Source organism: Pygoscelis adeliae, unplaced genomic scaffold, assembly GCF_000699105.1.
Source record: "Pygoscelis adeliae isolate BGI_AS28 unplaced genomic scaffold, ASM69910v1 Scaffold111, whole genome shotgun sequence".
Taxonomy (NCBI): Eukaryota; Metazoa; Chordata; class Aves; order Sphenisciformes; family Spheniscidae; genus Pygoscelis; species Pygoscelis adeliae.
The window spans coordinates 3,947,650-3,965,643 of record NW_008824542.1 but is presented as its reverse complement, the minus strand read 5'-3'; the positions used below and the strand labels follow the sequence as shown (position 1 = coordinate 3,965,643).

Below are 17,994 nucleotides of genomic sequence, written 5' to 3'. Positions count from 1 at the left end.
CTGCACAGATGTCTCTGAAAGCAGAAACTCTTATTGATTAGGAAAGGATGGAGCCTTTAATATGCCTACATCACCTCCTTTGTGAAAAACACTAGTCATAATTACGAGCATTCTGGCACTGCCCCAGCTGCCCTTGAAACAAAGCCAAACAAGCAAAGGACATGATTTTTTTTTTTTTAAATATAATAATATACCTTTACAACAAATCTGTAAGTCTAGGCCAATTCTTTCTCTAACAAAGTCAGAAATGTTGTCACTGATTTCAATTTTTCCCAGCACTACAATTATCTATGAGTGAACTACCTTATAAAAAAAAAAAATTTAATTCATCAACTTACTTGAAAACTGTATGGCAAATCCAGATTTGCTGATATAAAAATCTGTGTCAAACTGGATAGTTACTATGTTGAGTGTACTGTGAATGCCTTCAGGAACAAGGGATCCACTAATTTCTTTGAGTAACATCTCATTCTCAGGTGGACCATCCCAAACTCGTAGAATGTCATGGGATGCCTCAGTATCAAAAGCAAGAAACTGGAGGCTGTAAGAATACCATGATTTTATTGTCAGCTTTCATATTACTCAACAACATATTTTAGCAACAAAACTAAACCAAAAAAGCAAATAAACTTTGATTTCCAAGGGTGATTTTCTATAATGTTTCACACCTTTACCTTTGGATGCGTAAATGCCCAATACAGAAATGTATTTGAAAGAAAAAAACTAACAATATTTGAATTTGTCTACCATGAAATAATATATTACTTTAGCTATTCAAATAATCTACAAGTATCCACACAATCTTTTCAGAAAACAGTTTTGTTTTTCTTAAGACAATATTATATATCACATTCTCATCAAAACAAATTAACTAGAACTGTAAACTCATGCAATTAGCTATATAGTGTGAATAAATGTCTAACTAAAAAGAACTACTGATATGCAGGTTTTTTTTTTTTTAATGTAGACTCTTCCACTAAACAGTTCTGCTGACTCCAGCACTTTTTACATATTCAATCTTATAACTTTGGCATTAAAATATCATTCATATTAGATATTTTGTAATCAGATTTCCAGTTAACAGTTCTAGTTTGTATATATGTTTGCATATATACATATATGAATTGGTTTAAAATTCAGCAGTGTTTCACAAATATATAACCAATTTTAAAGCTTGATCTTCATCAGACAATGTTTATTGAAAAATAGATAGTTTCAACACAAACCTACATATTCAAACTTAGAATGCCAAAAATACTGGCCTTGAGCTGCATCTTAAATTTTAAATTCTAAATACCTTTTATTCTCCACTGTACAGGTAAGATTTAGTTATTATATAACCAAAAAGATTTGTTATAATTGTAAGTTTCATTTTCAGTACCTGACAATGTTTCCTGGGTCTACTTCAATCACCCACATGCAATGCAGATTGTTGTCATAGGGAAAAGGATAGCCAGGAGATAAGATTCTTCCTGATGATTCTCCTTTAAAACGGCCTCCACATTCAGCTAATAAAAAACAACATTACGTAATGTGTTACTTTTAATTCATTACAGATGGTCTTCCAGCTAATCATGTGAGCAAACAATTTATACATCTATTCTTTTGCTGAATAAGTAACACAACTAAACTGACTGTATGCCCTAAGATTGTAAGAGAGCACATAAGGACTTGAAGTGCCTTGGGAAAGGAACCTGTAAATGTGGTTTTATTTGAATATTTCTGTATTTTCCTTTGGCACCTATGTTTTTCTAATAGTTTTGAACACAACATAATAATTAGAAAACATACCATTATATAATGAAAGGAACATGGATTGTTACTTTAAAAAAAAAAAAAAAAAAAAAGAACCAAGAATACCATGTCACCCTAAAGCAGTAGAATTAAATTAAGAAAACTAAATAAATTAGTAAGTACAAAATTATATATTTTTTTTTTAAAGAAAGGAAACATACTAAATAAAAACAGGCTATTCAGAGAGAAAATCAGCCTTTCAGGCTAGAAAAAAAGTTGTAAAACTTCTTACCCAAAACTTGTCCTCACAGTGAAGCTATAATATTTCTTAGACGACAACAGATGGTAAGTAGCTCCCTCTTAGATGGCCTCAGCCAGTCATTAGGCAAAACTGAGTATTTCATAATCTTAATGCCTAATCCTTGAGAAAACCTGATTTTTTTAATGTAGGTCCCTGAGAACTTTAAAGCCTTCCTATTTCACTTCCTTTCCTTTTAAAGTCCCTCCAATGCTTTCTCTCTTGTGAAGTACAAAGCCAAAATAATGCTTTGATTAGATCATTTGATTAACATCACCTAAAATATCAGTTGAGAGATTTATTACCTTATGATCTGTGAGTTCCATGATAAAATATAATTGAAATGCTACTCGATGGATTTTCTGACATAATAAAAGCAAATTTGCAGAGACAGGTGGCCTTTCATATCTTTTTTAAGCACTTTGACAATCTGTTAATTCCTAAATACTCTTTAAAAAAAAAATCTTTTGTAATTATTCAATTCTGAGGATAGCATAATCTATTATTCCTCCAGTAGAGTAAGGAATTAAGTAAGTACACTATAAAGAAAAAATTACTCACTGACAAACTGAATAAAATTTAAAATTAATTACATTTCATCCAGGACCACTGAACAACAAGTTTATAATTCCTAATTTTCACAGATCTAATTTTGCTTTTTTATTATGATCTTTGAAGGTTCCCTCTCTTTCCCCAGTGGCTTATTTCTGCCTCTCCAGCAAGATTCCAACTCCCCAGTTTTGCTGGTTGCTGAATCAGCTGTGCAAGTGGTGACTTCTCAAAAAGCACCATCCTCTCAGGTTGCAGTCAGGAGTAACACAGCAAAACACTTTTTATCTCACATCTCCAGATTGCTTACTACGAAGACAATCCTAATTAAGAATCTTAATTTTGCCTCCAAGTGTCAATGCTAAAGATTTTTCTAAGGATGTCAAATTAAAGGAAATATATATTATACTTATAAATACTTATATATTAAAGGAAATATATATTATACTACATTTCTTCCTGCAGATTCCATGGATAGTATGTTGTATTGTAACATTTACCACATATTTAAGATTTATGATTACTACAACTGCTTGAAAACAGTTTTGCTATTGTCTTCTCAATAGTCATTCTGCCATAAAATCATACTAAAACAAGAACAGTAGCATTGTTAAACCTATTTCTGATAGTAGCAGCAAATTAAAGTGTCTGTTGACTTATGTTGCTCATAAATATCCAGAAAATAATTTTATTTGTACATGCCAACCTAAAATATTTCATGCAAAGCATCACTGTTCTCACAGATTCTCGGGGTTTGCCTGAACAATCTGTAGACCCTAAAAGATCTTGTGGTGGGCTGGGACCAAGTTCATGTAAGTACGAAACTTGAATGCATACAGCTACCTGACTCATAAACAAGTACTCTGGAAATAAAGGGCATCAGTGTTGCAAAAATAATATTTTTTTCCAATTTCCTTTCATAGCAAAGAAGCTTAGCTTCAATCTGATTCTAACGAAAAGTTAGAATGTTGAAAGGATTCCTATAAACCAGAAATGTTAGAACAGTTTTACTGCTGATTCATCTTCACCTCCTGCTATTTAATCCATTACTGAATTTGAAGTCTCAAAAACTGACTGTTTTGATCACAGATGAGTAAGAGATGTTTAGACTCAGGCTTTTGTTTGGACATATTAAAGAGATATCTAAAAGAGGTCTCAGTCCTGTACAAAAACCGTGGTGATGCAATTTTGTTGTTTTCTTTGAGGAACATTTCTAAACTGAGTATGCTTTTTCTTACTGATGTTCTTGTGCATTTCTTGACTGCCCTTCTGCTTCCCAGTTCTCTTCTAGCCAATTTCCTCATGTTGTATCATTACTAAGACATCATTAATCTTTCACCATATATTTTTCAGCCCAGGAAGACATCAACTGATATCTAAGACATTTTATAGGGTTCATACTGCATACTGTCAAGAGTATTTTAAAGCATCTGCAGTGATCCAGAAGGTATGTGGAATTCAAGATTATTATTTACAATTGGCATTGATTTCTTAAGCTTGTCTATACAAAAAGTCTCACTTGTTTTAATTAAAGTTCTTTTAAAATCTATTTAGCCAAACCTATGCAGTCCTCAGGTTGGGATGGATACTACTGCTGATACAGACAACAGCTTTACAACTGTTTAACTCTCTGGATGCAAGTAACATGTTTCACTACTTGCCTATGGAGAAATACCTAATCAAAATAAACAAAAGCAATATAAAGTATTCCTAAATTCATTTAAATGACACCATCCATGTACTTCTGTTTGCTTAAGGAAGAGCAATACATACAAATACACGGTATTCTGAACTGGATGGATCAATAACCTCCCTGTGAATAGCAGACTAATAGATATATTTTGAATAAGATTAATTTAAACCTCAGGAAGTTTATACTACAGATTGATTCACATTCTAAATAGATTCACCTATACAGAACATTTTGGAATAATTATAATGTAGTTTTCACAGAGTCTGGTGACAGTGCAAAACCTAGATGCTTAATTTGTGTAATTTTTTTGAAAGATAGTAATTTGAGTTGGATGGTTTAAAGTACTGAAAGAAAAAAGAATATAAAACCTTGAGTATATGCAGCATATCATCACTTTTGACAGAGGTCCAGATTCAACTCTGGATTTCAATTTGTTGACATATTTTGTTAAGTTTATGTCAGCTCTGAATCTGGCTCACTTCCTAATCCAAAGGTGGCCAACCTGTACCCTTTGAGCTGTATGCATCTATTTTGGAGAGGGACCGCTGAATAATTAAATCCAGGGACCTTCCTCCAAACAACATCTGTCATGGAAGGGATACACGACAACAGTTTTTATCTCCCATCTGTGAGCTATTCTAGTGATCCCCTTCCAATAGACCACCTAGACTTGAACTATACAAGGTTTTGAATATTTGCTTAGAATATGAGAAAGTTGAATCTCCCACAGTTAGTGTAAATAGTGCACAGTACATAATCTACATAATGAATAAAAAATGAAGGAATAACTTTAGACAAATTTACCTTGGTCTGTTTTAAAACTAAGCAAGAAGTCACTCATGTATATATATATCTCTGAGTGCTACTACAGTGATACATCCTATGATTTTTAATACTTATTATGGGACTGAAAATGTAATTTGTTGTTCAAACTTTTAATTTCAACTTTCTGGCACCTTCACATTTTATTCCATCTTTTTGTTTCAAATTCCATCATATGTTCTTTGTACAGCTCCTATTTGCTACTTGCACATTCCAATGCCATGTTTTCCACCTAATTCTTCGGTTTCATATATCCTAAATGACATAGAAGTTAGTTAAGGCTTACCACAAATTATCACTCTAAGAGAGCTGTTCAGTTCTTATATGTTGCATTTTTTCCTAAATGGGCTTTATGTCTTGATAAAGTTATGCCAAAGTACATTGTTTTCTCTCAAACTTAAATCTAGGCACAAAGTGCATTTCACCCCTTGCTTCCTCTACTCACTCAATCCCAATTTCCTTTAAGAGGAGATGAAAAAGGAAAAAAATTACTAGCATATTTGTGTCTTGTCTTCTTTTTGCTCTCCTATGGAAGAAATTGAGCCTGTAGGTACCTGCACAACTTATAAAGTTATTGTAATACTGTAATAAAGTGTATAATATTGTTATTCATCACAGCAACATAACAGAAGCCAAGTGACAAAAATACAGTATAACTCTATATTTCTTCATATCTTTAAGTTTTTCTTTTAATTTATTTTATAGTATTTATATGTAAATATATGAAAAGTTTTCTAGCTTAATGTTATTTAGATACAATTAAAAAAAAAAAAACCCTACTAGTTTTACAATCCCTCATAAAACATATATGGTCCTGGCTTTCTGAACAAGCTGTCTTTTTATGTTGACTATTTGCTGACTATAACTAGATTTTCACGTATTAGGAACTTCAGTATGCATGAATGTTTAATAATTACTATTGTTTTTAAACTTAAAAAAGGCAACACCACTCGCAGATTAGATGAGAGTTATGCAGTCAGATCTGTAAATGTATGTGTAAATAGATCTGTATATATACAGATCAGATTTCACATAGATCTAACAATCCTTACAGTTTTTTCTTTCTTATATTCAGATAATAGTTTAAGTAAATAAAAAAATAAAAAATTAAATAATCTAATACCAATACATGATGGCAGAGGGTAGTCCCATGCCCTTCTTTCCCCAGTCATACACTTTAGAAGGCTACTTCCATGGAGTGTATAACCTGGATTGCATCCATAAATTATAGTGCTTCCAGCAAAATGGCCTTGGTCACTGATTTTATATCCAAACTGTGGCACACCAGGGTCCTCACAATGTGAAAGCTCAAAACCTGTGGTGGGAATAAAACATTGTAGTTACAAAATCAAACAGATAAATAAATTAATGAAATTCAGATTTTCTGTTTTCCAGTGGAAATCAAACATTTTCAGACTTCATGTAACAATATATTTAAGGTTTCTTCTCTGTTTTTAAACAGTCTAAGTAGGATAACTGTCTATACCCCTCACTTAGACCATGCAAACCAATGTCATAACATTTTTCGTAAGAGTCCAATTAAAGACTGAGAAGGAAATTCATTATCATTATCAATCAGTTCTAAAATGATATGAGAAATTTTAAAATGGCAGTTAAAGTGACTGTCCATTTACTTTGATGACAATGTAGTTTGTGAATAGACATTTAAAGGCTCATAAACAAAACTGCACAGCAGATTTGTTTGTTATTGTGCATAGTAACACCAATGGCACAATAGCATCTATGGCACCAAAGAAATACTGTTATATTCATCAATCCCTATCTTAACCCTGTGTTCAGTAGTTTGTAAATTTAAAAACTACATGCAGGAAGCAATGATAATAATGATCTAGAGAATTCAAGCAAATCAGTTTGGAAATTTTGGAGAATTAAGAGATGTGGAGCAAGAAGAAAACAAAATGACTTATGCATTATACAGAAACAGGGAAGCATATTAACATTTGGGGAAACATAAACTGTAATTTGGGAGAAAGATTTTCTATTCCAAATAAGGTTTTCTGTTATTAACTGAAAAGAAGCTCAAAACCTCACTTTGTTCAAAATCAAATGTATTTTATCAGTATCATGCAGCTCAAACTGTTTATAGGTAAAAAAGGCATTTTGTGTCAGATTGATGTTCCTATATGTAGGTAACATGGGACCAAATGAAGAGTTTTTCATGTCTGCATTGTTCAGTGAAGTAATTTACAGAGTATTTGTCCATCTGGTCAACAGTTGGAAGCCTTTCACATCTCTCCTCAGGTACTGAATCATTACTATTGATTGAAAAAATATTATTTTATTTTACAGACAAAATGCTTCAGGTTGGATAAGGCTGTTTGATCACACAAGGAAAAATAAAATAGGTCAAATGCTGCATCTTCCCAGTTCTTCCTTCAGCTCATTTAATGTCTCACTGAAAATGGCTCACCTCCTAAAGAGCTTCCACAACCTCTGAGATGAACTTTTCTCACTCCTAGCTAATGTATTGTTTCCCAGTATAGACTGCACTGCAGAAGCTCTAAAAGAGGCTAATGTGAGTCCCAAATGAAAAACTTTTTTTTATATTGCCAGTCTGGATACTTATTGACCAGTTAGAATTTCCTGTCTTCTAAGAAAATTGTTGATCACACTGTGAAAAGAAGTTAAAATGTGCCTTGATCCCTGAGATGTCCCCATCTCTGGACAGCCTGCTTATAGACACGGCACCAAAGTAGTCTTTTCAACTGATCCCTTCCCTCTTGAGGGTGAGCATATAACTCCATTGCCTCAGCGTAGGTACTAGCAGCATTTTTGTTGCCCTAAGTGTATTTCAGCTATCCACACAGTGCTGGCAGTTCTGGCAACAGGACCAAAGGGAAAACTATATCCTTTTGGAGAAGCGCTTGGTAGCTAGGGGCATAGTGAACGGGATCTAGAATGGCAATAGTTGACTATTTTAGACAACTGAAGAAGCATGAATGCTCACAATGTGTCCCTGAAGACACAGAATGTTTCATTACAGCTTGTGGGGATTTTGTTTACTGCTTAAAAGCATCAGGGTAAGCCCATGGTACTTTTGGAAGGTTTCATTGTTTATATCTATGAAAAACAAATATTAACTGTCTTTCCCAAAATGGGACATGCAATGGGTGATGATCAGTGGCACAAAGTTTAGTTAGAGGCCAGTAACTAGCAGTGTGCCCTAGGGGTCAATACTGGGTCCAATCTTGTTCAACATCTTCATTAATGATCTGGATGATGGGGCAGAGTGCACCCTCAGCAAGTTCACTGATAACACCAAAGTGGGAGGAGTGGCTGGTACACCAGAGGATCATGCTGCCATCCAGAGTGACCTCGACAGGCTGGAGAAATGGGCTGACATGAACCTCAGGAAGTTCAACAAGGAGAAGTGCAAAGTCCTGCACCTGGGGAGGAGCAAACCCATACAGCAATATATGCTGGGTGCCAGCCAGCTGGAAAGCACCTTTGCAGAAAAGGACCTGGGGGTCCTGGTGGGCGCCAAGCTGAATGCGAGCCAGCAATGTGCCCTTGCAGCAAAGGTGGCTATCCTGGGCTGCATTAGGAGGCATGTGGCCAGCAGGTCAACAGAGGTGATTCTTCCCCTCTACCCTAAGCACTGTTGAGGCCACATCTGGAGTATGGTGTCCAGTTCTGGGCTCCCCAGTACAAGAGAGATGTGGCGCTAATGAAGAGACTCCAGCGAAGGGCCACTAAGATGATTAAGGGTTGGGACCAACTCTCCTATGGGTAAAGGTTGAGAAAGGTGGGACTGTTCAGCCTGGAGAAGAGAGGGCTTGAGGGGGGGAACTTATCCATGTGTATAAATCTGAAGGGAGAGTGTAAAGGAGAGTGTAAAGGAGAGTCTGGCTGGGATGGAGTTAATTATCTTCATAGCAGCCCATATGGTACTGTGTTTTAGACTGACTAAACCAGTGTTGATAACACACCGATGTTTCTGCTATTGCTGAGCAGTACTTGCACAGCATCAAGTCCTTCTCTGTTTCTCACTCTGCCCCCGCAGCAAGTAGGCTGGAGGTGGGCAAGAGGCTGGAAGGGGACACAGCTGGGACAGCTGACCCCAGCTGACCAAATAGATATTCCATGCCATATAATGTCATGCTGAGCAATAAAACTGAGGGACAGTCTTTCCAAAGAGGCCATTGGTCAGAAACTGGCTGGGCATTGGTCTGCTTGTGGGAGGTGATGAGTGACTGCCTTTGTATGTCTTGGTTTTTCTTTTTTGCTTTCCTCCCTGTCTTTATTTTGACCCATGAGTTTTTCTCACTCTTTCTCTTCCAATTCTACAAATATCTACAAAAGAAGATTCAGCACTGTTCAGGCTAATAACGATTCAGGCTAGGAAAGTGTATTCTATGAGAATGCCTGTCTCCAAAGACATGATGTTAATGATAAGGTTCAAGTGCTGGGCTTGGACGTACCTATATAAATAAGAAAAATGAAATACCTTGACATACACACAGTAACACAGCACTGGAAGGCCTATCTTTAATCATATGGTACAGTCCTATGCTATCACAGGCTATTATGTGGTATAATTATGCAACCTGCACCTGAAAAATAATTACATACTCTTGTAATATCTTGAAACATTTTCCTTTCATTCTGCTAGATTTACATTAGTTTTATTAGAATTAGTTTTAAAAACATGATGGAGAGTTTTTAAAACGTAAAAAAATTTTTTGAACAGGTGAAAATGAATGATTTAAGCACAGGGAGAAAAAAGGTTGGCAGCTGCATTGCAGCTTATAATGCTGTTCTGCTCGCTAAAAATTCAGTTTTATATAATAATTCAGTGATGATGAAATAATTATACACTAATGAAGTCATACACACTACGTGTCAATAGACACATGTAACAATCACACACATTTTCAGAAGTTGCCACTTGATAAAATAGATGTATATCGCTGTTTCCTGTACACCCTCTAAGCCAGAGATCTGAAAATATTTTTCCTCTTCTAATCTTTATTGTTTAATTTTGTCAGTCTACATATAGGTAAGAAGTTTTTGTTAGGAATCTTTCTTTATCATTTTGGTTCCAAATTGGATTATTCTAAGCAATAATCCAAACTCAGAAATTGCTAGTCTAATGCAGTTAGTATCAGATATGAGTCTTAAGATGGAGAATATCTTTTACTTATGAATTATATTTATGAAACAATGGGGTTTGGTTACACATTTAAAACTACTCACATGCTTAGATATTTTTATGTGCTAATACAATTAACTGAAAACTATCCTGTTTTTTCTTATCCTTTCCAAGACTGAAAAATCTTCAGAATAACCCACTAGAAAAAAGACAGTGGTTTAAATATCAAACTACACAAAGTACTGCCAAAGCAACATTTCAGTATGCTGCATGTTTTGGGTTTTTTGAAGTACAATTTTGAAACTATATTATTTTGATGAGTGATGAGTGATTTGCTGTTGATTTTATCATTATTTGTCTTTTGACTGCATTTTCATCTTATGAGAAAAGAATTTTTTAAAATCATAAACCTATTACTAATGTTTTATCAAATACTTACTGGTATACACAAGCTGAAAACCTTCATCAGTGTCCTCCATGTCTGAGTTAAATTCCAACCACAAATGATTTGAAGTACTACTTAGCGTCAGGCCTCTTAATGATGCCCCAGTATATGCACCCAGCAGGTGAGCAGTGTTGTCTTTGCCATCATAGATCTGTAAAACAAATGTGAGTTTTACAGTTATGAAGAAAAAAAAATGAGATATTTGATTTACAAAATAATTCTGTACATCTCCATTAATAGGGAGGACAGCTCTGCCAAGGGAGATCTATTGCCAGTCAACCCAAAATACTATTTGGATATGCTCTTTGCCTCTCTTGAGTTAAGTTGACTTAATTATGGTGATTTTTCAAATGCACAATTTAAAATATGTCAGTTCCTTTTTTGCATAACAATAGAAATGGGCAGAGGTGCCATATCAGCTCAGTGTTTTTAAACATCTGTGTTTTCTCTTTCACTGCCAGTATTGCAATGCTGGTCACAACCTATCAGCAAACACCTATTTTGTGTAGCTGTCTCTGCCTCAAGTCACTGGGGTGGCATGATAGAAAAGCTCACATCTCCTCAACTTTGGCTTGTGAAATAAACCTCTGGATTTTTTTTCTATGTAAAGAGAGGTTCAAATATATCTATAAAGAGAAGCAGGAAATAAAATAAATCGAACAACTGCTTCTGTAAGTTGAAAGAGTAATTTAGTCTATATGTAAATTGGAATACAGCACTTTTATTATTTATTTTTCTTTCAGAGTTGTTCTTTTTCATATTTGAAACAGAAACTTCTATCAGACTACTAAATATATAAAACAAACTTTTAATAGTTCTCAGCAAATTTCCTTACAAGCTTGGTTGCTTTAAAACATCACAGGTTGTTGCATTCCTACAATTCCTAAAAATAGTTGAACTATAACTTAACAATAATGCTAACCCAACCACTATGTCCTGTAGGATTTATTTAGTGACTTCTATAATAATTAAACTTTGATAAATGAGTTTTAAGAAAAATTTCACTTGCAAATCAGTAAATTGACCTCTGAATAATTTTCAAATTACAATATAGGGAAATTCTAAAGCTTTAGAAGAAAAAATAGGGAATTGTCTCCAGTTCTAAATAGAATCTAATTGTATTAATTTGAAATGTAATTAAAGCTTGAATTTGTAAACAGGAATCTATACCACAATGAAATAATAAAAAAAGCAAAACACAAGCAATAGTAGTAAGGCAACAAAGTGAATGTGAAATCTTATGATGCCTGCTCCACATTTGTGAGAATGACTTATACACGTAAATCCTATTTTGCAGAAATCCTCATGTCTCTAGTAATAACAAAGACTTTACATTTAATGATATGCTGAAATAAAACAAATAAGCCATTTCTAGCCACCTCTAATGAATAAATAATTGTACAGCAGTTTAAGAAGCACAGCAAAATGACTTGGTATCATTCCTTGTGTTTTTACTGAAAGAAGCAAATAAATTCCAGGCAAACTTCACATTTCAATGCCGTTGTCCTTAAACAGAGTAAAAGTAAGAAATTAAAGCAAAAAAAAAAAGGTACAGTTAATGCTTATCAACTAAAACGTAATTTTAAAATATATATATTATATTTTTAAAATATAATAATATTAAAATGTTGTCTTAATTTTATTTAAAACTTCTTTAAAACTATACTGAGATCAGTAATCAAGCCAGAAAAAAAACAACAGGAAATTAGTTCTGAAATTGACTTAGTTTGTTTCAGTAACTGAAAGAAAAAAGTCCATTCCAGGAGAATTACTGCTATCCTACAGAGATATTTACATCATGATGGACTTAAAGAAAACCCAGCTTGAACTTGATGTTCTTTCTCCTAATCTCTCCAAGCTACTTATAACTAATAACACCCAAGGATTCAGGATTTATTTTATTTTAATCGCTACATAAGAGTAATCCATTTCCTGCTATGTGTGTATCACTAATAATTAACCAAAGGAAGCTATTAATAAGTTATACCAACTATTCTTAATGTCTCACCAGAACTTCCCGTAAGCCACTTCATAACACAAATTTTCTTCTGTGTTAGAATTTCCCCACACATACTTTATTGCCAGCTTTGTTAACTGACCTACCCTATTAAAGCTTTCACATTGGCACACTGACATCTCTCTAGAGCTGAAACTAATTCTACTTTATGGGCTAACTAGCTGTCCCACTGTATAATATTTCTAAGCCTATATCATTTCTATGAAGGAACAAAATTTAAAGTACCCTAACACTTCTGAAACTCTATGATTCTTTGAGTAGAACTGCACCTGGATGAGGGAGGGATGTGATTCATTTGAACATGAAATTGAATTATTTTTTATTTTTGTTGCTGACTTTCAAATATTCAAAGTAGCATATGATGGTTGGACTCGATGATCTTAGAGGTCTTTTCCAACCTTAATGATTCTATGATTCTATATACTCCTCTTCTTGAGATAGTGGGGTCTCCCTTAGGACAATAAATGGATGCATATTTTGTAGTATAATTCTCAATTTAGGTCACGTTATCTTTTTTGTGCTTCATTCAAGTTAATGGGCATAGAAATTTCTAGATGTAATATAAATGATACAGCTATTAATTCTATTCCAAATCTATCTTTATTTTTATTTAACATATTTAAGTTGCAAAGAGAGTGGTAACAGCCTACATTCTCTTGTGAGATTTGCAGAACCAGCATTTTCTTTCTAATCTTCCTAAAATAGGTGGGAATTTTGCTAAAGATTTTGAATTACTTAGTAATTCAGCTTCATAATTTGATCCAGAAGATGAGATTATATGTGAATTAAGGTAGCACCATTATTTTATTTTTAATATTCTTTCTTAAGGCCTTGCCAGTACATCTGGATTTATGTCGCTTGGGTGCTAAATATATGGCTAAGAATAATCATTATGAGAATATTATTTGGTTGGATGCATTTTGCTCAAAGTCACCCTGTAGCATTAAAGCAAAGATAATTGATTCATGACTGTATAATGCCTGAATATGCCAGTGACAAGCTATTAAGAAAACAGAGGTCCATCTTTATCAGCTATTTAAAGGCTTGATCTGTTAAATGATTAATTCATAAAGAGGAGCAAAGGCACAGAAAATTGCGTTAATGTTCTTCATATCACAATGATATTTGAAATGTTATAGGGAAGGATGCTAATAGTGAACACTGTTTACATAAATATGATTTGAATGGATAGATGTAATGTTTAATTTGGGGAGGAGGGGTTATGTTTGCATTTATACTTAGAGAATAAATAAAACTTCCTAAGCTTTCAAGGGGCTCCATTATCAACAAATTTTAAATGGAAATTAATGGCCTTTTTTCTGCTAACTTATTTAACTCCATAAAATCTTAGCAAGGGAACAGTATAAAGTGAATGTATTAAATTTGTGCATTATAATCAAACTATTTTTCAGATTTGCCATTGAAACATAAAAGGCATATGGATATGAAGATCTGTGCCTTTATAAAGAGAAGAAATAACATAAAATCAGCAGCTCAGAGCTGAGGCTGTCAACACCCTGTCAAATATATCATTTATATCACTTGCAAAAAGAAGCACTAGTATAAAGACAGCAAAGGGCCCATATGTTTGTTTGTTTGTTTTTTTTTTTGCCTACGTTTATTACCTATTTCTCACTCATGTTTTTAGGATGATATTGCTAAAAGGATTATGATAGCAAGTGTGGAGATTCTTAAGAAACAAATTAGCAAAAAGCCCCAAATATTACCTCCCTTCAAAGTCTTTGTACAAAACCCCTCAAAAACTGAATCATGTGCACACATTTCAAAGCTGGCCCACAGGTGAGACAGCAAACAAATGCAGTAAAACTGAATCCTCCGTATTTTGCAGGAGCACAAACAGTGCTGAGCTAAGCACAGGGGAAGGGGACCCTTAATGCCAGTTCTTCTATTTGGTTTACTGGCACACTGTTACCTGCCTGTTGCTGCACTCAGTGTTTTAATAGAAGGAAAAAGAAAGATTGCTCCATTACAGTATCAAAAATAATTCTTAAAGCCATTTTTTTTCCACATAGGTGCAATCTCATCCGGCACATCAGCTCTCACTCTACGTATTGCCAAGTACATAACCTACTATAAAAGGAAAATAAAATCCCCACAAACAACTGATGTTCTCTTTCCATCTCAGTCCTTTTCATACTTGGCGTTCCTTTCTCTTTTGTTTTAGGTTCACTTATGGAATCTGCCTGCAGATTTTTTTGGGGCAGGGGTTTGGTTTTTTTAACATTAACAGAAAACTACTCATTGATTAGTACCATGCATAGGTACATTTTTATTTATGTTGAAATCTACTGAAAATAAAGAAAACAATCATATTATCTTTGTTCAAGCTTCAATTTTAATAAAAGATGCCTTTCCCCCAGTAAATTAGAAAAGATCTTTGATATAAAAGAATACTTTCTACATTCAACTGATTTCCACACAAATAAAGTGTTCACCACTAACAATGGACTATTGAGGCAAGTAGGAGAATGGCAACTCTGTTCCTTTCCCTGCAAATCTAAATGGTTTGTTTACAGCTATCAAAGACTACAGACTTTACAAGCAAAACTGGTGGATGGAGATAAAAGCGTGGAAAAAAAGCAGGTAGAAATGTTCTCATACTTTGGAAACCATGTATTTGTTTTCCCTGCCTCTCACATAGGCAGTTTACTCTAAAAATTTTGAATTCTGGAAACATAGCGCACAAACTCAGTTATCAGTACAATTACAAAGAAGGAAACAATTGTTATACAGTTTCTGAGATTAATATTAAATTGATTGGTGTATAGTGACTATACAGATCTTAAATACTTCATATGCCTTCATGAAGCTTTCATGAATATTAAAACAAGATGTGGCACTATCAAGAGCAGGTTATAGCCCTACACACAAAAAAGTAGAGAGACTTATATATTTCTTACAGTTTCCAATGAAAACCAACCAGCCAAACAAAAAAAACACCTACAACATTAACGTAAGTAGCCAGAGCAGTTACATCAATAAGAGAAAAAGAGAATTGCATACTAAATGAAACAAATGAAAAACAAATTATGTGTTCTGAAACCTCTGTTCTCTACCAGTTCAGAATTAATAAATGGGAAGAATAAATAAGGATAGTGATTTATTTGTGTTAAGTATGCTGTTTCCCTCTAATGCTGTATTCCCAGTCCAACTGTTTCATTGTTTCAATCACAGTGCTTGTCAGGTATAAATTTGATCCATGGTCAGTTAATTCATGTGGTAAGCAGCAGACCCTATGACTTGATTAAACAGCCTATCAAAAGTTTAGTAGAATATTCAGTCTATTCAGACTTTGAATGGAATTTTATCTGCATAGCTCTAGTAATCTCAAATATTAGCTGATAGAAAAAGTAACACAAAGTACATGATTAACTTCTTTGCCAACATTTTCATCTATCTGTTCTGAAGAACAGAGATGCATTATCCGTTTCTTAACCAAAGCCTGAAGCTAAAAGACTGAGCTTTAACTATAAAATATTGTGGGGTTGCTTCATTTGTGTTTGGGGAAAGGAAGCCCCTTCTGGAAGCTGTTGTTTAAATATCTTGGTTTCCAAATGGTGAATTCCTTACCCTCCCTAGTTCATTGTTAAAAGGCAACTATGTATTCAGTGTATGTCACTCAGCTTTTTGCTGTAAGACTGGATAATTTTTTTTTTTTTTACTTTAACTTCCTTCCATTGTAATTTTTCATTCCAGAAGACTTCATTATTCTCTGCTTACCTCAGAGATTTCTTAGAGTTTGGTCAAGGCATTAATGTTTATATACATTTACAAAGTAGTGATATAAATTAGGTGAGTTTACAGCATTTGTTGACTATTATTGATTCACTTAAAACTAAAGTATAAACCTAATGTCATACTCCTGTAGCAAAAAGTGTATTCTCCACAGTCAGCAAAATAGGCAAATTAGGCAGTATTTTCCCTTTTTTCATTTTAGTTACCAGTTCTAGAAAAATAAAAGAAAGTTCCTGCAAACATCTTCAAAGATGTTTTACTGGGATTAACGTGAATCAGTCTAAGATAATACAGGAAAAAAATGTGGATAACCAAGACTATTTTCCTGATCTTGAAGATATTAATGCTAAATACTAGGCACATTCCCAAGTCAGTCACACACCAAATCTTCCACTAATTCTTTTTCAGCTCCTGGAGATGAGGAGTAATCAGTAATAATAGAGATCAACAGACAACTTCAGAACTGGTTCCATGAGAAAAGTTTTGGAACGTGTGACTGCTGTTTCGTATTTCCTGAAACAAGACTCCTTTATCAAACACACACGTGAAAAAAGAGTCTGATGGGATTAAGACAATTTTTAAGAACTTCATCTGAGACATGAGGCAAGAAGAGTCATGATGGTCTCCACAGATATCATTCCTTCCCACAATGTTAAGGGATGAGTGCCTCTGCCTTGCTATAAAGTCAGATAGGCTGAAAAAAGTGATAATCATAATAAAGAATATTTCTTGTAGGTTTTTTTTAATAGACTGGGAGGAACTTCAGCTCATTATTATAATTCAGAGCTGCTGACTTAAAAAAAAATACTAATTACTAGATATTACTTTCATCTAACACACTTGCAAAACAGCAAACATCTCTGCCACTGACATTTACAGCTGAGTGGTGGCCTCCCTCCATTTATAATTAATTCAGCATTACTCTTAAGTTCACATTAATGGAGTGGCAATATTCAAGTAGAATTTTATTTTATAAGCCTCTGAGTTAACGTTTTCTAGTTAAACATCTGTAGTGCACATGGTTGGAATGGCACTTGAGAAATCTTAAGTGCATAGATCTTTTCAAAATTGTATGTGCATTAAATGATTAAGGAAGAAAAAAAGAAGAAAAAAATTTGAATTGCTTTATAGTCATATTAATTTATATTTATATAAAAGTTTATATAACTGTATATAACTGTAGCTCCCTCCCTACAGTGCTATGACTGTTACACTAAGATAGTAGAGTTGAATGGTTTCAACCTAAAAAGTCTTGAGGAAAATGCAGCTGTATACTTTTATTGGATGAGCATAAAAATGTGGACAGAAATATTAGGATAGTGATTTGGGTGGATAAGGATTGTGCTGGTTGTGGCTGGGATAGAGTTAATTTTCTTCATAGTAGCTAGTATGAGGCTACGTTTTAGATTTTGGCTGAAAACAGTGTAGATAACACAGGGATGTTTTCATTATTGCTGAGCAGTGCTTACACAGAGTCAAGGCCTTTTCTGCTTCTCACCCCACCCCACCAGCGAGTAGGCTGGGGGTGCACAAGAAGCTGGGAGGGGACACAGCTGGGACAGCTGAC

The 17,994-nt window shown here is 34.1% G+C and overlaps 1 protein-coding gene across 2 annotated transcripts in view; it reads right to left on the bottom strand.

Moving 5' to 3' along the window:
- The window catches only part of CSMD3 (CUB and Sushi multiple domains 3), an 803,119-nt gene that overhangs the window by 272,436 nt on the left and 512,689 nt on the right, over positions 1-17,994 (bottom strand). For both annotated transcript variants that reach the window (XM_009321682.1, XM_009321683.1), the window contains 4 exons: positions 10,649-10,805; positions 6,220-6,411; positions 1,382-1,508; positions 339-541 (listed from right to left, as the gene is read on the bottom strand). In XM_009321682.1, the coding sequence (XP_009319957.1) occupies positions 339-541; positions 1,382-1,508; positions 6,220-6,411; positions 10,649-10,805 (679 nt within the window). The remainder of the gene's footprint in view (positions 1-338; positions 542-1,381; positions 1,509-6,219; positions 6,412-10,648; positions 10,806-17,994) is intronic.